General features: G+C 39.0%; 3 protein-coding genes across 4 annotated transcripts; 1 reads left to right on the top strand and 2 right to left on the bottom strand.

The window, feature by feature from the left end:
• Positions 1 to 834: 834 nt before the first annotated feature.
• LOC131308445 (GDSL esterase/lipase At1g09390) lies at positions 835 to 7,445 on the bottom strand. Of its 2 annotated transcripts, XM_058335380.1 has the most exons (5): positions 7,069 to 7,445; positions 4,892 to 5,077; positions 3,121 to 3,281; positions 1,966 to 2,236; positions 835 to 1,308 (listed from the first exon to the last, which is right to left on the bottom strand). In XM_058335380.1, the coding sequence occupies exons 1-5, from the start codon at positions 7,346 to 7,348 to the stop codon at positions 1,076 to 1,078; spliced, it is 1,131 nt and encodes a 376-aa protein (XP_058191363.1). In that variant the 5' UTR covers positions 7,349 to 7,445; the 3' UTR covers positions 835 to 1,075. The 2 variants fall into 2 exon arrangements, with proteins under 2 accessions (XP_058191363.1, XP_058191364.1); XM_058335381.1 differs by lacking the exon at positions 4,892 to 5,077 and having other exon boundaries at positions 7,069 to 7,410.
• Positions 7,446 to 9,577: 2,132 nt separating this feature from the next.
• Positions 9,578 to 16,603, top strand: LOC131308324 (uncharacterized). Its single transcript, XM_058335236.1, has 4 exons — positions 9,578 to 9,808; positions 9,915 to 10,083; positions 12,864 to 13,077; positions 16,275 to 16,603. Exons 1-3 carry the CDS (start codon positions 9,749 to 9,751, stop codon positions 13,058 to 13,060), a joined length of 426 nt encoding a protein of 141 aa, XP_058191219.1. The 5' UTR covers positions 9,578 to 9,748; the 3' UTR covers positions 13,061 to 13,077; positions 16,275 to 16,603.
• A 5,798-nt stretch (positions 16,604 to 22,401) lies between these two features.
• On the bottom strand, positions 22,402 to 24,852 carry LOC131307508 (galactinol synthase 2-like). Its single transcript, XM_058334043.1, has 4 exons — positions 24,400 to 24,852; positions 23,611 to 23,931; positions 22,993 to 23,127; positions 22,402 to 22,883 (listed from the first exon to the last, which is right to left on the bottom strand). Exons 1-4 carry the CDS (start codon positions 24,721 to 24,723, stop codon positions 22,674 to 22,676), a joined length of 990 nt encoding a protein of 329 aa, XP_058190026.1. The 5' UTR covers positions 24,724 to 24,852; the 3' UTR covers positions 22,402 to 22,673.
• Between the last annotated feature and the right edge of the window lie 1,090 nt (positions 24,853 to 25,942).

Raw genomic sequence — 25,942 nt, 5'->3', positions numbered from 1 at the left:
GATTTGATTGATTTCAACTTCTATTTTTACCAGGAGAGGAGGGGTGGTGTAGCATAGTAGCTCATGGTGCTCTCACAAGATTTGGGAGGTCAGAAAATCACGGGTTCGAGTCGTGCTAATGACGCTCTGTCAAATTTGGTTCTTATGCGAAATCCAGCTGTGGTTCACTAGTCGCTGATGGGGCGGCGGTTCCTATAGGTCTTTAGTCCCTTCCGGAGTCCATTGCGTATCTAAAGTCCCTGTGATCATGCTCACGGAATGGATACTATGCTCAGACGCCTCCTCCTCCACCCTTTTATAACTTAGAAAAAAGAAACTTCTTAAATTTTTAGGCAAAAGAAACAAATGCAAATAAGCTACCCCGGGTACCCGTTGTATTACTATCTGTCAAGAAGACATGGAGTATTGTTCTATCTGTCAAGAAGACATGGAGTATTGTTCCTAGAATCACACGGTTCGTTTTGGGGTTTTAAGGGAGGTTTTTGAAAATAATGAGGAGAGAGTGATATATAGAGAAAATTTATTGGAGACCGTGTCCAAAAATTTTGAAACTCCCAAACGAACAAAGCTGATCCAACTAGATCACACCGCACCTATGCGGAACTGAAGTATCTCACGGCATATTGCGGGCAATTATGGAACTTTCAACTTCTTAGGGAATCTCGAGGCTTTGCTCTTTTCATGTTTTTTTAACAGAACTCAGAATTTGAGTGAAACCACCTCAAATCTGTCAAGTCCTCCACTCCTAACCTCAAACTTAGTTTCATGTTTTTAAGTAAAAGAAGACAAGAAATGCAAACCAAACCAGGAAACCAAAAGAAAAAAAGAAACAAATTTCGAACAACTTACCAAAAAATTATGAATAGATAGGAAACTCAATAAGCCACATTTTCCAATGATGCTTTGTCATCAACTACACAGAGGAAACTCTCCAAAGAGTAGAAACAAAACTAAAAAATCAGAGACTCCTGCCTTCTTCAACTAGCCTCTAAAACCAAGTAGTTTTTTCTTAGAGATCTCCCCGTGCTTTCCACAACAAGTATAGAAGTTCAAATGCACATTTCCTCACGGAAGATCAACCGCGACAAAAGAAATCAAAGGGAGTATGTGGAGTAGAATAGGCCATGGAACGTATTTTTGAGGCTATAATGGCGTTTGCTGCTTCAGTGAAATGGATTCCATCCCAACTGATGTATTTAGCTCCTTCGCTGCAGGCCTGAGCGCCGGTCTGGCCACATGGCACCTTAATGTTGTAATTGTATGGAGGTCCGCCATAGCCACAACAGGCCATCAATGGACTTTCGAAACCTGCAAAGCGCAGATAGATCAAGATCTGCATGTGAAGATGGACCACAGCTACCATCCTCTCAATGATGTTGATCTATTTTCTGTGTCAGTCTTGGAAAATAATTCTGTTAATGAATTAGCATTTCAATCTCGATGGAGTTCTATGAACTTCCATTGGAGATGAGATGTTTCAAACAATGACAGGGAAAGTAATGAGTGAACATACTTAACAAATTAATTTGCAGATTATAACAGAAAAAGTAAGAGATTCTGAGTTAACATAGAAAACAAATGAAGAAGAATGTCTTTTAGTTTTCCTTCTCTGCACAATTCCCTCTACATATCCAAGATCCCATACATCTTGAAGGTAGATATTGTGGATTTTCAATCCAACATAAAGATTCACTAAAACTTTTCTTTTTTTTTAAAACAGCAAGATTCACTAAAACTAAAACAGTTTTACATAGAAGGATTTCATTTCTTCGTTTATAATAATTCAAATCTGGATTTTTGGTTAAGAACTCGGACGCACGATATTCAAGTGTAGTTAGCTATCCTTGGCATTTCATCAAACATGGATACTGTTAGTCCATCTTATTATGGTAACAGCAAAAGAAAAGGCAAGAAAGAAATTGCTCATTGGAAAGAAGGAAGAAGGCAGCATATTGATGAGCTTACCATATTTGGTAGAGTTGGCAATGAGATCATACTTGATCGAATATATGTCCACATACACGATAGTAGCATCTGTCAGTTCAGAACTCATTTCCGTGCACAAATGGCGCAATGCTTCGTTGAATACTCCTGCAGCAGCATTGTAGCTCGAAAGACATCCGTGGGGATCAAGATCATTGGGACTTCTTTGAACCATCGAGAGCTTTTGGGGAAGACAACCCAAGGGTCCAGTGTTGTGTATCCAAAATTTCTTCCCACCTTGACCATATATAGCCTGGTTTTGATATTGCCAAATATTGAAAATTAGCCAACAATTATTAGCAGCTTTTCTAACTTTAAAAAATAGTCATCGTCAGTCACGGAGCAAACAACCAGAATTATGGTGTATAACACAATTGCCTATTTTAAACAAATCCACACAGAAAGCTGGACCCTTTATTTATCAAACTTGACATAAAGATTATCTTTTATTTTGAAAACATCTCTCAATGAGTTTATCCCAAATTTTATACTTTTTTAAGAAGATAACTTGGGCCCTCAATACATTTATCCATTGGCCCTTTTATCCTGAATAATCGACATAGATATCTTTCAATGCTTCCAAATAAACATGTGAATATAGCTAATGGTGGTAGAAGTTAACAAGCATGAACAAATTCTTGCTAGTTGCCACTAATGTTTCGAAAATGGGGAAGAAATATATCTTTGCTCAACAGAAAAGAGAATGGCCATTCATATGATCTTGGTCCTTATATCTTCACTTGACAGAAAAGAGAATGGCCATTCATCTGATATTGGTCCTTATGGAGCAAAAAGGAGGCTACAATAATGTTAGGTATTGCTTGGTTTGCTCGAATGACTTAAGGAACAGAACGGAATCATCATTCCTTGGCCGCCAATAGAATGGCTAATCACCTAAAAAGGCAAATGATAATTCCGTGACTAATGTGCAATATGTCAACAAATTTTAACGAATATATATAAGGCCGGAATGAGCATTCCAACAGAATGAAACCATTCCAGCGAACCAAACACAAGTGCACAACCTCGAAGGTAATTTCTAATGGAGCCAAGGCAGCAAGCGTAGGTGCTTTGGTTTCCCAAGAAATGGGGAATAAGCAAAGTTTGTGAGTAGCTGAAAATGATTTGGAGACTCACCTTGATAGCATTCTTGATCTCTATAGTTACGGATGGGATCCTTTTGATAACTTGCACGTACGAGAGGTTCTTAGAGAACGTACCGGCCAGGTCATTCTGTCCAATATCAATCATATAAAGTGCGTTGCGGAACGCTTCATCACTGATCATATTTCCAACGCCTAAAACAAGTTTTATATTCCGATCAATTCTACAAGAACTCAGCATAAGTCGTACCACAAGACAACGAATACATTTTTCATGAATCACAATAATAAACATGACAACAATCAGGGTTCAAAATTCAGAGCATTCAAAATTCGGTGATTTTTATCGACTGTGGATTGGATTTTCTAAGCGCAATCATTTAACTCATTTGAAACCAGGGGAATGGGAAGGCTCCAGCAAGAAGTCTACCCTTTTTCGCAGATTATGCCATTGTTTGCTGTCTGATATATCTAAACTTTCTACATTCAAAAACTACGTACAAAATTTAAAAAAAAAAAAAAATAGAGCAAGATTTCATTAAAAAGGAAGAAGAAACGCTCCACAGGCCACAGCAATTGAGGAGCTCATCGTCTGAGCCTTAATTTGGTGTGCTGCCAGCTTCATGAATGTGGTAGATAATACCTTCTTCTTTTTGTTAAACGGAAATTCAATTTTTTTTATTTATCGGAATTCAAGTAAATAATACTATTGCCTCGTCTTAGTTTCCCTTGTTTTCACTTTGCCCCGTACAATTTTTTTCAGGTTACCGATATCCAATCAACGTAATTTCTATAGGTTTGTTCTAAGGCCTTACATAATGAATGGTTCATATCACATTTTTGTGCTTGGAACAATGCCCATTTTATTGGAACAGCCATCCTGTTGTCTTAACGGGCTAAATGGACTAAACAGTCTAAAGCCAACAAAAACACTAAATTTTTCAGGACATGTCCTTCTCTTCACATATATAAACCAAAAATTTAACTAGCGAAAATGACTTGTCTAAAGACCATAAGCTATAGACCGGTTTTTTGGAAACTTACCCTTATTTATATAATGAGGTCTAGAGGTCCTTTTTGCATTTTTGAGTTTTACCATTTTATGTTCAATTACTAAAATACCCTTACTCTTTTTAGGTATTTACCAGTTTTATGTATTCTCTGTGTTTGTTTTTTATGCTTCAGTTGGTACTTGTCGTTTTTGTTATGAGCTTAGTGAATTGTTTAATTAACTTAATGATTTTTTTATTTCAAACTTTACTTACATGGTAATATTTATTTATTCTAAACTACCAAATAAAAAAATCAAGACTCGAAGTTACGGGATATTTCTTAAGTGCAATACCCAAAAAAATTATTCCCCTACAGATGCATCAACATAAATTTAATCAAATGAAAAAATATTATTCATACATCTTTTAACACAATAATAAAGAACCAAGGGCAACATGGTAAAAAATCAATTCATAATTCATTTTCATCATTTATTTACCAAACACTATTCCTGTTACAAAATATATTCTGCACATATCATCCAAACACTCCTACTAGATTCAAAACACATTCTGACCGTAGTCCAAAAAGTCAAAAAGCTGAAAATGAAAAACCAAAAAGTAGGCTCCCAAACACCCCATAGTAGTAGGTGAAAAAAATTCGAGCCCGCTCGTTTTGAGATTTTGAATTTGAATTTATGAGCAATGAATATTGAACAGAAATAGGATAACGATTAAAATTTAAAATCCAAAACCCTTAAACGAACGGAGTCGAAAATCGAAATAATTGAAGGTTTTATGGTTTACTTTTACCTGCAGCAGCAAGTTGAAGTGAGCGAGCTTTGAAACGGAGGAACTGCATGACCTGAACGTTCAATGCAAATGGTAAGAATTTCGGGAGGGTGGAGGACCCTACCACTGCAAAATTCGCCCCATTTCGGAACGTGGACCCCAGCGACTCCATGTATGGGCTCAGAAAGCTCGCCTTCACGCTTTGGCCTGCGGGTGCACAATAGTGGAGTAGTCAAGATAGTACTCAAGCAGGATCCTGCGTGAGTGGTCATGTCTGTCTCCACCGTACACGTGGAAACGAAAGAACACGGTGTGGGCAACAAGGCTCACCGACGGTTTCAAATTGTGGACCCAATAAAAAAATGGGAAATGGGGACCATGTTATCCAAACATGGGTGTAGGCCTCCTCTCCTCTGGGCCGTCCATCGTCAGGCATGACCTAACAATGGACGTCCCAGTTTTAGGAATTTTTTTTCTGAAAAATGCTACAAGAACAAAGTCACGCTCTTGTTAAGGTTGGAAAAATGTGTGAAATGTATGTAAAAGTGCATAGAAGAGTGTTTAAAATGTATTGGAATTCGTGTTTTTTTGAATTTTGTTTAGCTTAATGAAAGCCCAGTAAACGTTCGACGGCAGACCCTTTTCTTTCTTTTTCTCTCTATTCTCATTCCGTGTTCTCACAATATCACTTTCAATCTATGCGTTGGCGAATTTCAATTTTAGTAATTTGACATGTTATTTAAAAGACACCGGATCAAATAACCCTTCGGGCAACCAATCAAACCCAGCACATCAAATTCTAGTCTGATCAACAACTTGGAGTTGGAGGTATGGCTGCGAGGCTTAAGCCATTGGTTTGCTAAATCGACATACAAGGAGATTGTATCATGGGTCCGAATCCCATTTCCTCCGGCAAGGAAGTGGAACGAGTGGGCAAAATTACGAGAAAGAAAGAACCTCATGGAAAAAAAAAAGTTTTTGTATAAGAACCAAAAAATAAAAGAAAAAGGAAAAAATAATACAGCACCACCGGAGATAAGTGGCTAGTAGCTTTCTAGTTAAAATAGAGAGAATAGAATTTGGCTTGTCTTGGACTACAGAGATGCGGTTCAAGTGATTACAACCGTCAGATAGAGTTTTTAACAATAGAGATTTTAAAATAAAAATAAAACTTTTCCGGAGAAACTTTTTTCCGAAAAAGTTTTTTAAAATCTAAACTGTTGAATGTAAAGATGAAAGGCTGCGATGCAACTGTAGGGACTCTAAGTGCAGTTGGAACTGCAAAGAAGCCACGTCCGAGAGAATATACATGCACTAGTGAGTGGTGGCCTTTTGGTACTGCTTTAGCACAAGAAAAAAAGACAGCTAATTTGACACGTGTCCTTAGCATTAGCTGTTTGATATATCCATGTTCGGTTTGAATTTTGACGGGAGTTTTTGATGAGCATTTGATGAACAGAGAAAAATAGATAGAGAAAATTTATTATAAACCGTGTCATGGAATTTTGGAACCCCAAAACCAACAACGCCGCATAAGCAGAACTTTAGAAATACACAGAGGATAGAGTGGGTGGGTTATGAAGTACGGATTTGAGTTTAGCAATGAGAATACAGGAAATTTTTGTGATACAAAAAACTCTACATAAACTTAAGTTTTCTATTTTAATTAGTATAAATTTAATAAGCATGGTTTGTTTAATTTATGAAGTACGGATTTGAGTTTAGCAAGATGAGAATATTAGCTGATTATTATAAATTTAAGTGAATTCTATTCATTTTGCCTTCATGTTATTAATCCAGTACAGACAATACCAAAGACAAATCAAATGATTCATCGATAATTCTCCACAAGTGGTGGCATGGGATCGGGTTCGGGACTAATCGAGATATGCATAAACTGATCAGAACAGCTAAAGTTATCGAAAAAATGATTCATAGATAAATATAAAAGAAATTTCGCACATTTCTTGAACTTACCAAGCGAACCCCCTCAATTAATGATGGAGCGGTCATTTCACTCTGCTCTCGTTTTCAATCTTTGTTTCTTCTACGCTTTCGTTCTCAATTTTTCACTCTCACAAATTTCCGTAATTTGGAAGTATTATACTACTAGCGAGCTTTCACGATACAGCTCCCATATATGCGCATTGTGGGACTTAGGATCATTCGAGCATTTTGAGGGACTGGAAGTTACTTACAGAGGAAATCGATGACCAGGCGTCCATCGGAGAGCCGACCGGCTGAGTTGCCAAAAAAAGCACGACCATTGGGCGGATTCACAGGGAACCCGAGCCCGGCGACGAGGCCGCCGGTGTCGGAATTGGAATCGCCGAAGTTGAAGATGACCGGGACGTTGCTGCACTGAGAGAGAACTGGGCGTGGGAGTATTTGTAGAGAGAAAAAGATGCAGAAGAAAGCAGCGAGTGGCAAGGCGAAGGGGGAAGAAGAGCGAAGAAGATGAGTGGAGAGTGAGGCCATATCTGTCCGGTGGTAGCTTTTGCTTGCTGTTCGAAAAGAAAAGCTTTTTGCTTCTTCTGTTTTTTTTTGCTTTGGGAAGGACAGGACAGGCTTTTACGCACTAGGTGGGATCCACATCAACGAGAATGGTATTTTAATAATTTATGACTGCTATATCATGTCATGCTAATTAAAGTTATCAATCTCGTACCGACAAGCGTATACTTCATTCGTTTCAAATTTTTTGTCCGGTCTATAAAATAGAGTGTTAAAAATAATACAATTTAAAAAAAAATCAAAAAAAATTTAACAACTTACTAAATATCAATGAGTATTTTTAATTTGTGAAAAAAGTTTGGATTTTATCTTGAAAATTTTGTATTATTTTTAATACTCCGTTTTACGGACTGGACAAAGAATTTGGAACGGAGGGAGTAGTTTTTTACAAAAGCGGGAGTCCTGTAATGAATTCTGTAGTGTATCATTCGAGTCGTTCATTTTGAAAATTAATGATTCGGTATGTTTGTTAATTTTTACCGATAAGAATAAATTTTGACCAATAAGAGTGTTTCAGCAAAACGAATCTAAACTATTGATGGTAGGAACAGACGATTTGGATAGTCACCATACCCCTATAGTGACTTTGCCACTTTGCTTTGATACCACTTGTGATGCCCCAAGCAAACCACTGGCTTAAAACATCCACAATGTAATAATTAAAATCAAAAGGTTGCTAAAGTTAGCAGTGTTTGTTTAAAAAAGTACTCACATTGTAATAACAAAACTTAACAACCTCTTAGCAACTCATCAAATATTGGCCTTCGAATAATCAAAACTAGCAACCTTTTGCTAATAATCAAATCTAATGGCCCCCATATTTTCTCAATCAAATACACCCATCATTACATAAAAACCTTCTCTCACGCCCCCCCGGTTCTCTTTCTCTCAACAACGTTTCCAGAAAATAATTTTCAAAAATAATTTTTGTTTAGAAACTTTAAAAAAACAAACAGTATTTACAAAAAAAAAAAAACTCTTTTATTTTTACACAAAAACTGTTTTTTTTATTTAAAAAAGACAGTTTCTAACAGTATTTCAAAAAAACTATTTAAAAAAAATTCATTAAACTATTTTCTTTATAAAAACTGTCTTCTTCTTTTTTTCATAAAGAGTATTCAAATTATTGTAAAATATTATAGTTTTTAGACTTTTGTAGTTTAAAAAGGTGATGTGACAAGTTTTGGTTATCCAATTTTAATTAGTATTACATTATGGACCTTTATATTGCTAACCGTAACAATGTCTTAAATAGATAATGAAAATATGATATGACAACTTTTGGTTATTCAATTTTGATTATTACATTGCGGATGCTCTTAATACCTTGATTTTGATTCACTAGCCACACCACATGGCCCAAAAACTTAAGCCCAAGTACTAGTAACAGCTCACAAAGTTTGTTATAGATCATTGACGTAGACTTCCGATATGACACGATGTGTTACAATAGGAGCTCCAAGATCCGATTTTTAGGGGAACTGTAAGTACTACTACCGGCATGTATCTTGATAATATTTTGTATTTACTGCAATATGTATTTTACGTGAAATTGCAAAACTTAAAGTAGATATAAATAAAATATGTTCTAATGCTTTGATATACTTTAACGGTAGGTATAATAATAAAGTAAAATGATTAACATATTATGAACTCTATATTTTGTTAAATTATCCGACAATTATTCAAGCTCTTTTTATCGAGAGGAAAAGATTGTAATAGTCGAGCAGAATTTTACTTGAAACAAATTGTTGATCCTTTGCTGATTTCTTACTTCAGGATAAATGTGTTTCGCAATCATGTAGATTGAAAATTCAATATTTGATACTAGTGATGTTCTTGTTAAGTAGTACTACTATATACTGTAGTATAAAATAACCATTCCAAACAGCTAGAGATGCAAACGAGTCGAGTTTTGTAGTGTTCGAGCTCGGCTCGTAATTCGAGTTCAAACTCGATTCATTTGTAAAAGAACCAAACCTAGTTTATTTATTGAACAAACTTCTATATACGAGCCGAATATTTATACAGGTCGATCTGGGCTTTAGAGTATTGAGCTCAAGTCATTTCCTAAAATTTGAGTTCGAAACTCGACTCGATTTCCAGACGAGCCGAATATTTTGCTCGCGAGCTTCTTGGTTCCTTTGCAGCATACAATCACCTCCTCCCCCTTTTCCTTATTTTTCCGAGAAGGAAAAAACACTTTTTTTATTTCTTTCTTGCCAAACAAAGCCTTTAGACTAAAATGGGTATTGCCTTCCCTTCGTCTCCCTATTCAACTCTGCTACTGCATCTCAAATCCACAACAGCATCAGATCAGTAAACCAGTGCAAAAATCCCAGTCCCTTCGACTCCTCCAAAAGAATGGCAGCTATTTACAGCCTCTACATCATCAACAAATCCGGAGGCCTCATCTTCTACAAGGTACTAATTTCTCACCCTTTCTCATGGATTTGTTTCCGAAATTCATCCCAATTTTAACTCTTTAGTTTCTAAAATTCTCATGGACGTGAATTGGGGTGAATGTTAGGATTACGGATCCGCGGGACGGATGGACACCAACGATAGCTTGAGATTGGCCAGTTTATGGCACTCGATGCACGCTATCTCTCAGCAGCTATCCCCGGTCCATGGATGCTCGGGAATCGAACTGCTCGAAGCCGATACTTTCGATCTTCATTGCTTCCAATCTCTTACTGGTATAAAAATCCGGTTCCAATTTGGTTGATATTTCGTGTTGTTAACGAATTTTTTACTATTTGGTTAATTGGGCTTGTATGGTTTTTCTATTTTGGCTTAGTATTGTGTTTGTTTGACGGAGAAGTATTGTCTAATGTTACATCATTTCATATCAAATGATTTTTTTGAAATAAGTTTAAGCTGTGGAAGTCAATTCTGGTCCCACAAAACTCAAATAAACCCATCTTCAGCCCCCCAAAATATACCCCTGCTGTGTGCCTGATCTTCATTACCATAAAAAATAAAAAATAAATAAAAAAGAGCTTGCATGGCTCCCTCTCTTCCAAACCCTAGCTAGCTCAACAAGCTTTGTGACCTTTTGCTTCAAATTCTAGTCCTTGCGATTGAACAGCCTGTCAGTGCTCCAAAATCGTAATCCCAATCAAACACAGTAAGGTTACTGCATATTGGTATGTATAATTAAGGTCACTTGTGGAAGTTAAATAAGAAAACGAAGAGAAGCGGAAGAAGGAAAAGATCCAACTCTGACTATTAAGGAAAAGATCCAACTCTGACTATTAGGAGAGGTGAGGAGATAAAGAAGGGATTGGTGAATCTTGGTTTTAGGTGTTTGGCAGAGTTTAGTGGAGCTCCAAATAATTCTACTAATTATACTAGTTTTTGAGGTTAGGTTGGAAAAGTTCGACGAATTGGCCCCTGCAAGCCCCTAACGCGAAAAAAAACCCTAAAACTTCTATACATGTGTCAAAACAACTCTTAAAATTTCATGATGTCGAACATATTTTGGTCGCGTGAAAAAATTAATCCTAGTGGTCTAGGTTAACAGTAAGAAGTCTTCAAGGTGGTAAACTATTATTGTATACATTTATGGAAAGGCTGGTAGGGTCTAATTCCAGAATTGTATTAGCTGCTTAGCCTGAACAACTAGTAATAGTGGTCGCATGAAAAAAGTTAAGCTTGTTTTGGTCGCATGAAAAAAGTTAAGCAACGGCTATATACGTAACAAAAAAAAGTTACAAGGAGTAGTGAAATATATACTTATGGAATCGAAATATATACTTATGGAATCGAAATATATACTTATGGAATCGAAATATATACTTTTTTCACTTTATATACGTATGGATGACTCACCAAGTTAAGATATCAAGTTCCCTCTTAAACCTAGCACGTAGCAATATATACTTATGGAATCGACTTTTGATATCACTTATCAACATGAAAATACATGTGGTTCTGGCCCTACTACGTGAAAATCCTATGTCCACCAATGTTTTAAAAACCGCCCCGGACCGGCCGGTCCAACCGGTTGGACCGTCAACCAGACCATACTCCGGTCCGGACATTGACAAAAACCGTTCTAGATTGTAAACCAGTCTCCTTAATGAAATTGGTTGAAATAGACGGTCGAACTGTTGAACCGGTCAACCCAATGACGGATCAATTGAACTGGACCTGTGAAAATTTGAACTCGCCTTTGGAAAAAGTAACTTTTAAACACCGATAAAGTGGAAAACGTGGGGTCTAGAGTACTTGCCTTGGGCAGTACACACAGGAACTCCACCCACCTTTGCTTTCTGACGCGTTGTTATGGTTTTATAGTTGAAAGTGTTGCTCCCAAAGGATTCTAACCGATGTGGGACGGAGGAAAAACGTGAAAACTGCACCTCTTTACTGATTCATTGTTCTTTTTACACTATTAATATATTTTTAACATAATTATGACATAACGGTTCAACTCCAGTTCGACCGTGGTTGAACCGGTGACCCGTCCACCCGGTCCCTTTTCCGGTTCGCTCACCCGTCCGGTTTTTAAAACATTGATGTCCGCCACTATGGCACAGCCTACATTGTGATTTGTTTGTGCGGTTTAAAGCTTATTGAAGCTGCGTGTGTATGGACTTGTGTCGGGATTTAGAGCATTTGCAACCCAAATTCCATCTCCAACCCACAATCTTGTAATTTGGCGCAGTGTCACAAATTCCATGTCCAACGCACAATCTCATAATTTGGCTAGTATGGCTTTGCCAATATGGGTTGTGCCAATTTTTTTGTGTCCATCTCTCAAAGTGCCCCATAAACATGGCTCTAGCAAAATTTTGGAGCAGCATTGTGAAGTAATTGCCTACATTGCAGCAATCCGAAAAAAAAAGGTCTCTGGCTTTGAGAAACCATAGGATATGAGTCTTGCAAAACTTTATTTGTAAATTCAGACCAATTTAGAAATCTCTATGTTTGGAACGGTAATGTTTGTGGATGTATGTTCTTCCGATTAATAACATGCTGCTGCTGAAACATGAGATTGTTGTGACTTATTTCATGGTTAAAACAGGGTCTTAACGAAGGCACAGAACATAGATCTTTCACAAGAGTAGGGAAAAGCAACAGAGTTACACAGGATGCCAATGTGGCATTATCGTTTTGTCTTGACTAACCCCAAATTAGTTGTTAATTGTTATAAAAGTATGGGAAGACTGGAAGGGTTGTCTTTACTACATTGAATTTGATGTCACTGTGCCAGCATGAGTTAATGTAACATAGCCACTATCCCTTCCACGTCGGTCCTCGTGTGCAACTACCACTGTTTATTATAGTAATGTGGGTGTTGTGAATTGTGATAATCCTTTACATTAGAATCATTGCTATTATGTGTATCACCAAATTGTTTAAGTTGTTTAACTCATCAAAAAACTGAATTTGGAAAATGAAGGTTCTTATTCCTTTGGAAGTCCTAAGTTATAAGTTCATCCATATCTAAACTTTGGTTGATTTCTTGCAGGGACTAAATTTTTTGTAGTCTCTGAGCCGGGAACGCAGCATATGGATGGCCTCTTGAAACAAATCTATGAACTGTACACAGACTATGTTTTAAAGAACCCCTTCTATGAAATGGAGATGCCAATCCGATGTGAGCTCTTTGATATAAATCTAGCACAGGCAGTTTTAAAGGATCGTGTGGCCTTGTTGGGGCGATAAAGTTTCCCTTGAAATCGGTATAGTGGCATTGATTGAAGTTTTGCATGATCTATTTTTCTACATCATATTTTAGAGGGATGCTCATAATCTAGTTTGTTTTAATGAGCTCAGGTTGATAGGTGTGACTTTGTTGGCATTGAGTTCATGTGTTTTATCTATAGCTGAAGCATGTTGCCAGATTTTGTGAAATTTGGTGTAGAAGTGGAAAACTTCTGTTACTTTTATTGACTCTTAAGTCTGTAAGCATGGGTAAATCTTCCGAACCACCACCCTTATATTTCAACACACTGCTCCTCATCGCATGGACTGTTCTACATGTCTAAAGTGTCCATGTGGGAAGGTATGGGAGTTGCGTCTGACATAGTTAGCTGACATCACCTAGCAAGCATTTTTTGTACTTCGTACTTACCATGAACTGTGCGCATAAATCTTATGCTCTTATATCATCTATGTAATGCCCCAAGGCATCTTGTAAACTCCATTTTATCTCAGAAAATGAAAGAAGTATATTGACTCTTAAACACGTACAACACCTGTACTTGAGTCCACGTAACATAGCATTGGTCAGGATGAGGGGATGATCTTTTCGCTAGGAATATAATGTAGGAAAAATGTGCTGGCGGCTGTGTCATAGCTTGGGAAAGTTGGTGCTTTTGATAAATGGTACCAGGTGGCATTAAACTATTGCCATGCCATCATAGTAGACACTAAAAATACACTGATCCAGAAGAATTGAAGAAATACTTGGCAAAAGAAAAAGAAAGAATTGAAGAAATAGTACTTCCTTTCCTTTGGAGAATCACTAAAATGGAAAGAACAAAAAAAATGTATCATTTTAGTGTTAGTAGTGTTCTAAAAGTAGGCCGCCTAGCCCAGCTAGTCCCGCCCTAGGCGCTTAGCGGTGGTCCAACGCCTAGATTAGGCAACCAACTAGTCGGTGCTTACTCCTCGCCTAGGCGCAACGAGGTTGACTAGTCGGCGCTTGGGCTCTATGCGGCCCTTTTCCGCCTGACTAGCGCCTGGCGATTTTTAGAACATTGAGTGTTGGTATACGAGGACAACACCAAAGATGTTAATTTATGCATCGACGACGATAATAGAATCCTTGAAATGATATAAAACTGCCAAAAAAAAAGAAGAAGAAAAGAAACTCTTTCCCCGATGAGTCTACCAGCATTTCAATTTGCAGTTGATGTGACAGCTCTCTCTTCATTTTTTGCTTCTCTAGCATCCGAAGCTTAGTCACATAATCCTTCAAAATGCTCTGCGCTCGCACTTTCAATCCTCGCACTATGCTCATGCTTTCAATCATCACTCCCGCAGATTTTAGTAGTTTGGGATGTCTTTCGAAAACGCTTTCACGCTCACGCTCCTACACCTGCACGCGGATCATGTGACTTGAATCCGAAGAGCCATTAAATATGGTATCTTCAACAACAAACACTTCATGGTTAACCAGCTCATTCTATAATTTGGAGTGTCACCAAAAACTGATGCCCCATATGTACACTATCCATTTTGTAATTAAAATGCTCTAAATATGAATATCTGAGAGAGAGGGAGAGAGAAATGCTTACAATATCATTCTAATATCACCTTCATCAGCTTGAGAATGGACTGTAACAAAGAAACAATGACAACTGAATGCCCATCAAGCAATAAGAATAGAACTAGTTCGAAGAGCCATTGCAATCAGTATCCTCATTTCCTTGTTCCTGCGGATTAACAGGTCTATGGGCAAAGAATCCGCAGAAAAAATTGCATCACATGTTGCTGCTGCTCTCTGTGTATCCCATTCATAAGCCATCATGCTTCTGTAATCTTTTAAAACAAACGACCTGAATGCCTCCTGGAACAAATTCAGGACTGCATTGTAACTGTTGTCACAAACTTTGAGATGGTCCCTCACTGCTGCATCACTTGTGTTTGCAATGAGTTTCTTCACGAAGATATATGTGTTGGTTGCACAATAAAGTGATTGCTCTACTGTTATCTGGGCTAGACCTTCAACGTCTGTTGTTGGGGTCTTTAGGTTCTCATTGAAAATTCTTTTGCAAAATTCATAGTCCTCACATTGTCGACAAATCTTCTCTATTAGCTCTTGGGTTTCAAGGTCACTGAAGGCAGGCTGAATAAAGGGAGTGATGATCAGTAATGGAAAAAGTAGAAACATACAAGGGAAAGAAGCCATTCTTGCCTCTCTTTTTTTCCTGGAGGATTAGAAATCAAGAAAGAGAGTGAACATAAATGGGGCTAAATTGTTGTTATTGAGTTGTAGAAATTTAGTTTTTTACCTAAAATGTCAACTAGCTCCCAGTTGAGTATGTAATCATATACAGCACATAAATGATGATTCATATTGGCATATTAATTGACTCAATTAACACATGTGGGCTCATCGTACGAGTATATTGGCATATTAGTGATAGTACACATTGGCGAATTGGCACATCGGTGACTTTACAATCTGCTTATTAATCTCTTTTCTTCACTGCACTTTTTTCTTTCTTGAGAATGTTGAACTATTAATTGGAAATAAATGATGGGTTTTGCGAGTAATTGCATGATTTACATTGATGAACTAAGTACGTGAAAAACATTTCATTAGATTGCATGAAAAAATGTATTATAATAAGAGAACATATGTAAGTGAAGTATCCTCTCTGGTTTGATAATAGCCCATATTCCAGCAAAACGAGAAAACACATTAAAAAAAGGGGGTTTGGCATTTCTAGGTAACTACAACAATTGCTAGCTCAAGAAGAAGAAAGCAAATTAGAAAGAAAAAACCATGCTTTGATGTTTAGGCTATCTACTACTGATAATTTGTAGCTTCAGCTAAGGAACTCAATGTATCCTCATTATTAGCATTAGCTTTGGATAGTAAACCTGGTTACTCACCATAGGTATTATGCTAAAATAAGAATGTCTGCCTGGGTCAGCCATTATTTACATGATCTGTTCATGTCAAACATGGAGACGAGCACTAATTAGGCGACAAAACTTTTTTTTTGAAAGTGAATATGGTTTTTTTTTTTTTGGAGTTCATTGGTTAGGCTGATTATGATATATATTGCGCTGCCTATAGCTTGTTTGATGGTGTGATGTGAGTCTGACCTTTGATTCCGGGTTCTTTTGGATTTCCACCAAAAACAGATCGTGCAAAATCTGTGTGTCTACAATTGATGACAGATCTTATCAATCTGTGTGTTAGGTTCCCCGTTCTGGATTAACTTGAGGTGGCCCCAGATGAAGAGGCAATGATCAGTAAAGGAAGCAATAGTAGATGGCACGGAAGATTTATTTAAGTCCTAGCAATTTGGAAATGAATAGACCATGGAGGAATTACAGAAACTGGACTGACAGGATCTGCAGCCCAATTGTGGAAGTTGTATCACCTTTCTGAATCTTATTTTAACTCGTGTTTTTGGTAAATTCTTTCACTTTCCCTTTTAGCGCTGAGACGATTGTTCCAGTTTTCTGTGTTTCACTATCCATGTGATGCTAGAAATTATAAATTTGAGCATATTGTTTTTTGCTGTTTCCGTAGTCTAAATACAAGAGGGATGTCAGTACAACCCTTTATAGGCTATTTGGGTGAGTTTTAGTTATTGTTACTCATGGTATTATCAGGATATCAAGCATGCCACAACACATGATTCGAGAACCACAGATTTGCCTTTTCTGCCTGTTCCCCTTGCCTCATAAACGTCTCCTTTTTTTTGAAATTTGTGCTGCCTCGCCGTCACAAAGAGAGAAATACCTTATCGGTATCGTATTGATTACATATTGTAAGTATTTGTATTGTCTTTCAGTATTCACGGATCCGTTGGACCAAAAAATTCAAGAATCCCTGTTGAAATGTTTAAGGGGTTTCAGTATTCACTATTAGTCCCGCCATAAAATGGGCTCTTGAGGGTTTGTTGTATTATTGTTGTTTTTTTACTTGCTCTGCGAATAAGGTAGGAGTGGTTTCTCTGGGTGTGTTCAAAAGAATGTCACAAGTTGAGAGGCTAGGTTCAAACACATGCATGCTGGCCGGCATTGAAGTAGGGAGACAGCCGGGGGCTTATCTCCAACTCTGGCCACTCGAACTTTTCCGGGCAGTGCTTGCAGTACCTGACTTTGTACTGCGGCGACTAGCTCCCCGTTTTCTCCCAGAAAGAATCCATTATGGTGGAGAAATAACCGTCGGGCAAGTCAAGGTGGTTGATGTTGTATACTTAATGTCTCCATACAAGTACACCGATATATTTCTTCTTTCGCTACTAGTCTCGTCAAACAAACGGACCTGAAGAATTGAGTTTGAATATGAAAGAATCCATTATGGTGTAGAAATAGCCGTCCGGCAAGTCGAGGTGGTTGATGTTTTTGTATACTTGAATGTCTCCATTCAATTACACCGATATTATTTCTTCTTTCACTTTAGTCTCGTCAAACAGGCGGACTATTAGTCTTGTCAAACAAATGGACATGAAGAATTGAGTTTGAATAAGGTTTAAATGTCAGAGTGTGCCAATGTGCCTTGGGCCTAGCGGCACAGAGGGGAGGTCTAAGTGTCCAGGGGAGAGGTCTTAAGTTCAAAGAGATGGAGCTACGTTTGGCCCACTAACGCTAGTTATGGCCCCCATCAAAGTATACTTAAGGGTGCAGCGTGGGTAAATTGGGTTGGGCTAAGGGTTTTTTTGGCTCGGCAAAAAATTACTTTGCCATAAGGGCCCTCCTGGGATTTGAACTAGGCACCTCTTGGTTTAATGACATCGCACAGCCCACTGATGCCATTAAAGCCCAGTCCATGTTGTTTGGAGAAGTGCATACCTGCCCGAGCCCCGACTTACTTAGCCCAAGGTCCTCCAACGAGTCAGACCAAGTCGAGCTAATTTTTTTTTGATTTCACTCGGGTTAGGCCCAGATCAATCCATGTTGCTATTTTTTTTTTTTTTTTGTTTTCCCAGAATGAAAGAGCAATTGGGTCGGAAAAATAAAGGACTTCAAACCATATTTTTATGCTATAAGAAACATAATGCAATTTAAAATTACATAGAAACTCTGCCCTCAGACTTCACTTGGACTGCAAATTTCTAAATTGGTTCGATTGGTTGAGTTAGCTCAATCAAGTTGCACCACTAGTCTAGATAGGTAGCAATAAGAATGAGCTGGCCTTTTGGGCATAGTATTGCCGGCTCGCAAAGTCTCAGTGTATAAGGTAATAATAGATTTCGGCCATGAAGTTGATTGTCTCAACTTATGGATCGGGTTATCCGCGACAAGGGAAGAGAAGGAGAAGATGGAAGAAATGCGTCAAAAGAGAGAGGTTAGCTAAATTAGAAAGAAGGGAGCGTAGGCTCGGCTTGAACTTTAGTCTAAGTTGGGGAAGCAGGAGTGAAAAGGCTGATTACCGTGAGGCGAGTTCATCACTTGATAGAAGAACGAATCGATGACTCTTAGGGTGTTAACGACCTTGCTTAGCAGCTTAGCGCGGTAAGAGAAGGGGGCGGAGACAACAACATTCAGCAGCGCTCAATCTCACCGTTCAAAATTGTTTTGAACAGTTGATTACCGAGATAGGCGTGAATGTTGTTGTCCCCCCAAGTCGCACAGGCATGTGAATGTCGTTTTAATCTCCCTAGCTAGTACTATGGTCTCTTGCAGAATAGACAGGAGGGTCTCATGTTTGTGGATAAGGGCAAATGTCAGAAGAAAATAATGGAGTGGGAAAAGGCACACGTTTATTTCCTTTGTTATTCATTTTGATTTTCCGACATATGTTGTTTGCCTGATTGGGAACAAGCCTGTCAGAAAGAAATGAGTGATTGATTTTATTGTGTTGATTTTGTTTGAAGTACTGTTTGGTGAGGGAAAAAGTAGTGGAGGAGAGCAAAACAAAAGGTATTGGAGGATCTTTTTCCAATTGAGATGCCTTATTTGAGCAAAACAACAATGTAGTACTAGTTCAAATGACATGGGAAGGAATTTGTGGAGAAAGGCACGTGTCAAGAAGTAAGAAAATAATGGAGTGAAAAAGGCACACGTTTATTTTTTCTTCTTCTTCTTCTTCTTCTTTTTTTTTTGTGTGTGGTGGGGGTAGATTTTCACCTTAGAAAAGATAATGCTGGATTTGGATGAGTTTTTGAGAAAAAATTTAGAAATTTTTTGGAATTATGAGTGGAGGAAAAATTAGAGTAATAATTGGAAGTAAGGATAATGAGTGGAGAGAGATAGAGAGAGAAATAAGAATAATAATTGGAGATATGGATAATCAGTGAAGAGTAATGATTAAAAGTATGGGTAATAATTACTTTTTGAGTTGAAATTTTTTTATCAAAAAGCCAACCGAGCAAAGCATTAGCCTCTGAGGTTGGACAAGAATACCTGCAAGACTCAAAGAACATAAAGCTTCTTGGTTGGGGTTTGGCAGGAATACCCATCCGATGCTTAAGTCAGAGACGAAATGAAGGAGAAGAGAAGAAAAACTAGGGGTTTGGGGGAGTGAGATTGTGTTTACATTTAGCCGGTGGTGAAACCCCTTTTCTACAGATTCCCCTTGCTTGGCGTCCAAGGTATCTAGCCCGTCCGAACTTTGGAGTCCCGTCCTTATTAGGATACTTGATAAAGCTTATCAAGATAGTTTTTCCGATCAGGAATATCTCCCTTTTCAGCTACAACTCTTCTACCACCCTTAAGCACCTTCTAGAATATTCTACAATAGTCGCTTCCACTCCAACACCGCTTAGGCGGTCTTCCATATCGGGGCCCATCCAACGAGACAATCAAATAAAGATTTGATTATGATTCTAGTTCTCCACCCCACAAGCACAATCCAAAGCAAGAGAGAGAGAGGGATAGAGAGGGGGGAAAGGGAGGCATAGAAGGAGGACTTGGCATTAAAGAGAGAGATAAAGGCAGAGAGAGAATCAAATAAAGATTTGATTTTGATTTTGGTTCTCCACCCCACAACCGTAATCCAAAGCGAGAGAGGGAGAGGGAGAGAGAGAGAGAGGGGGGGGGGAAGAATGGAGGGAGGATTTAGCATTAAAAAGAGAGATAGAGGCAAAGAGAAACAATCAAATAAAGATTTGATTCTGATTCTAGTACTCCACCCCACAATCGTAATCCAAAGCGAGAGAGAGAAAGAGAGAGAGGATTCGGCATTAAAGAGAGAGATAGCAACAAATTAAAGCCAGAGGGAGAGGATTCAGCATTAAAGAGAGAGATAGAGGGGGAGAGAGAGACAATCAACTAAACATTTGATTTTGGTTTTGGTTCTCCACCTCACAAGCGTAATCCAAAGTGTGAGAGAGAGAGAGAGGTAGAGAGGATTCAGCATTAAAGAGAGAGATATAGAATCAATTGAAGATATGCTTGGTTCTCTACCTCACAAGCGTAATCCAAAACGAGAGAGAGAGAGAGAGAGAGAGAGAGAGAGAGAGAGTGTGTGTGAAACAGAGGCAGAGAGAGGATTCAACATTAAGAGAGAGATAAAGAATCAATTGAAGATTTGATTATGATTTTGGAGGTAAATAATGAATCCACATGTTGGCCGATTGACAAGATGTTTCTTCAAACACCTTGCACTTCTAGACAAACAACACTCACATACAAAAGACGCAAGAGGAAAAAATGAAAAGTCTGATAAGGTCAAAATGGTAATCTAGTAAAAACGGCATAATTACTCAACCAAGTACGGACAAAACATGTTGGCCAATAAAGAAGGGCAAAATCGTCTTGGCAAACCAAAATATGGACGATGGCTTACCCACCCAAAGAAGGCCAACACTCCTTTAATACAAGGTGAAAGGATAAGCATCGCACATAGTATGAGTTTTTGATTGATTGTGTGAAAATTTTGAGTTATTTTTAAGGACACCTCTTCAACTATCACGTTCTGTCAACATGACCCCCTCACATGTAAAACTCATCAACCTCACCCCCTCATCTATCAAAATCAACTACACCTTTTTCATCCAATTCTGTTAAAAAATGTTAACTTTTTAGCCTAAGTTCGATGGAAAAACAAATTTTGAGCCTAAAATGCTCTCACTCAAACCTATATTGCGCTCTCTCTCTCTCTCTCTCTCTCTCTCTCTCATCCATCTCTATTGCCCTCTCCCTCTCTCTACTGTTCTCTCTCATCTCCATTTCTCAAATCCATCTCCCAACTCCATCTCCATCTCCCCATTTCCCCAGCCAGAAAAATGAAAACCCAACAAACCCCTCCAAACCAGCCATTCCCTAATTCTATCTCCCAACCCCATCCTATTCTTCTTTCCAACACAACCCAAACCCTGAATTTGAATTTCAAAAACCCATATTTTCAAATGAGTTCAAGTTGTACGGGTTGGAGCGATTGATTTAGGATTTAGAATAGGATGGGTTTGACATCCTCAGTCATGGGTTGTAGGGTTTCAATTTTTTGGGTTTCATCCATGTCGGGTGAAGAAAGAGACAAAGGAGAGAGAGTGGGAAGAGGGAAGAGGAAAGGTGACAAAGGCATCTATTTTTTTCGAAGTCCCAAACCCTATTTCTTTCACAGACCAAATAAAAGAGTAACTTAGTCTTTTCGTCTAAATTTTTAACCGAAATAAGGAGAGGGAGTGTAGTTGATGAGTTTTGATAGATGAGGGGGTGAGACTAATGAGTTTTAATCGTGAGGTGGTCATGTTGACAAAATATGATAGTTGAAGGAGTATCCTTGGAAATAACCCGAATTTTTTTTTGGGATTGTTTTGTGAAGGGGAAAAAAAAAAAGTGGAGGAGAGGCAACGCAAAAGGCATTGGAGGAATTTTTTTTTCAATTGAGATGCTATCTTTGAGCAAAATAACAAAGTAGTTCGAATGAGATGACAAGGAATTTGTGGAGAAATGTGAATTTGTTTGGATTGTTTTGTGAAGGGAAAAAAATGGGTGGAGGAGAGGCAACACCAATGGCATTGGAGGATGTTTCCCAATTGAGATGCATTTTTTTTTTTTTTTTAAGCAAGCCAATTGATTGAGATGCTATCATTAGCAAAGCAACAAATTTGTAGTAGTTCACATGAGGGGGGAAGGAATTTGTGGATAAAGGCGAATGTCAAAAGTAAGAAAGGAATGGAGTGCAAAAAAGGTAAAACGTTTTATTTCCTTCGATTTGATTCCACCATTTGTTGTTTTCTTGATTTTGGAAAATAAGCCATTACACATAGCCATGAGTGGTGGTTTGATTGTGAGAAATTTGTTTGGAACATATGGTAAGACTTCCTTATTTATGCAAAGTGTTGCACAAAATCCAAATAGATCACAAATTTTATGATAAGATAAGATAAGCATCCGACAGATAAACTTGATTCAATGAACATAAACAGTGGTCAAACGAGGATACGACATTAGTAAACTTTTACTACAAATATGCAAGTATTTTACCATTCTCCAATTTCCACACCCAACAAAATACAAATCAAACAAACCCCAGAAGCAATCTATGATCTCTCCAATTGAACTGGGCAGAGTCTATGGCCAACTTCAAAATCAAAGGCCCACCAGTTTTTAGCTACAGAAGAAAAGCAGCCTATCGACAACCAAACTTAGGTTTAATAAAAACTTTCTAAATGACTAGAAAACCCAACTTCATGTCAACTTAGGCAGCGGACGGGGCGGAAAAGAAATGATTAATGCCAGCCGCCGTGAATTTGCCAGTTTCTTCGATAGGTGGTAGCGGCAAGCTACCGGTCCTCTTGAAATCCAACGACTCGTCGTCGTATATGTCCCGCCACTTCTTCACCAGCACCTTGATGTCTTCCCTATCCATGTTCTCTTCCTTTCCGGTGTACCTCCAAGGTTTTGATCCCTGAAAAAAAACCCAAATGACCGAATCACCCCTACAGAATCTCGGATAGCAAACATTCAGGTAAACTTTGATGGGAAACAGGATGCGTTGCTATTAGTGTTCAACTCACCGCAGCGCAGTAGTGAACGACTTTCAATTTTTCAAGCTCGACGTTCTCCGGGTGACGCCAGAGCATGGCCAAGACGAGGTTGTAAATTGGAGGGATGGGCTTGTAGACATCCCTAAAGAACATGTTCAAAAAATCCTGCAAACGTAACTACTGATTAAGCCCAGAAGAAAAGTGTGCTAAAACAAATATATGGACATGTTAGCAGCCTAGCGGGGACAATTACAGTTCCCCCATAAACTGTTAAAATTGAGAGAAAGCCCTTAAAAGTTGAGGACAAAACTGGAAAGTTCACATCTAACTTGGAGTATTTCCAGCCCATACCTATAGGTTTATTTAAGTAAAAAAAATTTAAGTGTTAAAAGCTTCATTTGATATGAAGCACTTCAATGAGCAAACTCGAATGTATGCAAGAAATGACCAAAAACTCAATAAATTGCCTGGCAAAGTTTGGAAAGGGGAAACAACTTTACGAGATTCGAGTCAAAATCCGAGTCTTTCTTGATTTGAATAAACCGTTGAGCAAAATCCAAATGGAAGCAGTACTCCTACACTATAGGGTCCCCGAGTTTGCACACACAATATACGTACGTAGCAAATGACGAGAATAGGCTTTGATACCTGCTCAGCAAAAGGGGTAGGAGGGGTAATCTTGAGGGTCCTCAAGAGGTCGTCATAGATGGAGAGGCTGGGCTCGTACACGAACATGCCGGCGTTGAAGTACAGCGGGGGCTTGGGTCCCATCTCCGAAGGCCACTGGACCCTGCCGGGGCACTGCTGGCAGTAGCCGATCTTGTACTGAGGGGTGTGGGACCAGGTCTTCTCGCAGAAGCAGTCCTTCACGGCGTAGAAGTAGCCGTCCGGCATGTCGAAGAGGTGGTCGATGTTCTCGAACACCTGGATGTCTCCGTCCAAGTAGATCATCTTGTGGTACTCCACGAACTGCAATTGATTAACCACAGCCAAACACGGTCTTATTAACATCTTTAAACACATGCTGAAATCTTCATGGAATTAGAAATCTTTTTTTTTTTGGCTGAGGTCATGGAAATCCATTCAAGGGAAGGAACACAGGCCCTGTAATTTTCACTTTCTTGCTTCCAAAAAGAAATATCTGGAGAATATATACTTTTGTGTTTCGTACTTACAGCATCATTTTTGTTTGTATATTCCAAATCCTGGGTCCCACAAGCTATGAAGTAGTACCGGTATTTATTACTCAACTTTCCATCGTTTCATGATTTTAAATCAAGAAAATCAAGAAACAAATTAAGCTCCCCCACCCTCTAATTACTCAACTTTCCATCGTTTCAACTTCTCCCCTCCACAAATTCATAATTCAAACACAATTTGCAAGTACGCAAAAATAAAATAAAAAAATTCACACAAGAAAGGGTTAATTAAAATTACCTCCCAGATCCTGAGCTTGGAGTAATTGATCACATAGTACGCCATGGCGAACTGGGTCTGGTTCTCGGGCGGATACACGGGCTCTATCTCCCGGACCACGCACCCCTGCGCCACCAGCATGCGGCGGTGCTCCTCCGGCACATCGGGCAGGACGGCCACGACGAGCGGATAGGCCGTCCCGACCTTCCTGAGGCCCTTGGCCAGCCCCACCACGCCCTTCACGTAGTCCCCGTTCCCCGCCAGGAAAGTCACGTAGGCCCGGCTTGTCAGGCTAGCCGCCTTGGCCAGCTCGGTGCCCCCGTTCATCATCAGGTTAAGCGCCATTCTTCTTGTTCCGAAAAAAGAGTGATTTGAGAGAGCGAGAGAGAGAGAGAGAGAGAGAGAGGGTTTGAGAGTGGTTTGGAATGAAAGGGAGGAGAATTCAGAGAGTGAGTTGATTTTGGTGGGTTTTGAAGATGAGGGGTGGGGGTGGTTATATAGGCGCTGGCGGGGGATTAAACGACGTCGTCGGGTGGATGAATCTAGGAGGTGTGTGCTGTGTCTTGAGATTTATGTGGGTTTTTTTTTTTTTGCCACATTTTATAGTTAGCGGAAGTTAGTGAAAAGTTAGTTAACGAGAAGGTTATTCATAAGAGTAAGTCTACAGTTACCGATCGGGAAATCCTGATCGAAATCCCGATGCCCTGTCGGGCACGCTCCGGCCACCGGACGGCCAATCCGATCTATCCAATAATTCTATAAAAAAAAACCGAGTGGGTCTACGCGAAAATAAACGGCATCCAACGTGTGTAAGTGACGGATCCAAGCACTCCATTTTTGTGTTTGGATCGGCCAAAAACCGAGTGTTTGGATCGGCCGAAAAAGGAGTGCTTGGATCGGCCACTTACACACATTGGATGCCATTTATTCCCGCTAAGGGCCCACTCGGTTTTTTTTTTTTAGAATTATTGGACGGATCGGATCGGCCATCCGGTGGTCGGAGAGATCGGGATTCCGATCGGGAACTGTAGACTTTCTGTATTCATAAACTTGAAAATCCTAAATCTCGCTCCTCGTGGGACTTGAATCTTGGTCTCGATAAAGGGGAACATAAGCAAACCATCTCACCGAGCATGATTTCTCGGCAAGGATGGTTAATCGACGTGGTTTAGGAGGAGCCTTTGTTTTTTCCTTTGTTTTTTTTTAGGATTGGTGAGAAGCGACGGCGTCGTTTTCAGGGGGTTTTGTGGTCCCGTATAAATTGGGAGTTTACGTGTGTCAGTGTGTAGAGGGGGTGTGGCGTTTCCCTCCGAATAGAAAACTCTCAAAAAATGGGGAATGGGTCGGTGCATGAAAATGGTGGAGTAAAGATCTTTATCTATTTATTTTAAAAATATTTTAAAGATATTTGGAATCAATTTTTGGGGACCCTCGATTAATTTTTAGAGAACTAATTTCACCATTGTAGTGGCGTATCTAAAGTCAAAGCAAAGCAAAACGTCCGTCAATACTTTCATCTCATACTTATTCTTTTTTATAGATTACCCTTAAAGTGGATTTTGTA

The sequence above is a fragment of the Rhododendron vialii genome, chromosome 11a (genome assembly GCF_030253575.1).
Source record: "Rhododendron vialii isolate Sample 1 chromosome 11a, ASM3025357v1".
Taxonomy (NCBI): domain Eukaryota; kingdom Viridiplantae; phylum Streptophyta; class Magnoliopsida; order Ericales; family Ericaceae; genus Rhododendron; species Rhododendron vialii.
Note: the sequence above shows the minus strand (reverse complement) of the source record. Positions and strands in the feature narration are given on the sequence as shown.

What these genes read in the sequence shown, in the direction of transcription:
- LOC131308445 (XM_058335380.1), bottom strand. Translation starts at nt 7,348, where the DNA reads ATGGCCTCACTCTCCACTCATCTTCTTCGCTCTTCTTCCCCCTTCGCC. An exon ending in CCTGGTCATCGATTTCCTCT is followed by an intron (nt 5,078 to 7,068) that starts GTAAGTAACTTC and finishes GTGCACCCGCAG; the next exon opens with GCCAAAGCGTGAAGGCGAGC. An exon ending in AGATCAAGAATGCTATCAAG is followed by an intron (nt 2,237 to 3,120) that starts GTGAGTCTCCAA and finishes TATCAAAACCAG; the next exon opens with GCTATATATGGTCAAGGTGG.
- LOC131308324 (XM_058335236.1), top strand. Translation starts at nt 9,749, where the DNA reads ATGGCAGCTATTTACAGCCTCTACATCATCAACAAATCCGGAGGCCTC. An exon ending in GAGGCCTCATCTTCTACAAG is followed by an intron (nt 9,809 to 9,914) that starts GTACTAATTTCT and finishes GGTGAATGTTAG; the next exon opens with GATTACGGATCCGCGGGACG. An exon ending in TTGCTTCCAATCTCTTACTG is followed by an intron (nt 10,084 to 12,863) that starts GTATAAAAATCC and finishes GATTTCTTGCAG; the next exon opens with GGACTAAATTTTTTGTAGTC.
- LOC131307508 (XM_058334043.1), bottom strand. Translation starts at nt 24,723, where the DNA reads ATGGCGCTTAACCTGATGATGAACGGGGGCACCGAGCTGGCCAAGGCG. An exon ending in CCAAGCTCAGGATCTGGGAG is followed by an intron (nt 23,932 to 24,399) that starts GTAATTTTAATT and finishes AATCAATTGCAG; the next exon opens with TTCGTGGAGTACCACAAGAT. An exon ending in CTACCCCTTTTGCTGAGCAG is followed by an intron (nt 23,128 to 23,610) that starts GTATCAAAGCCT and finishes TTACGTTTGCAG; the next exon opens with GATTTTTTGAACATGTTCTT.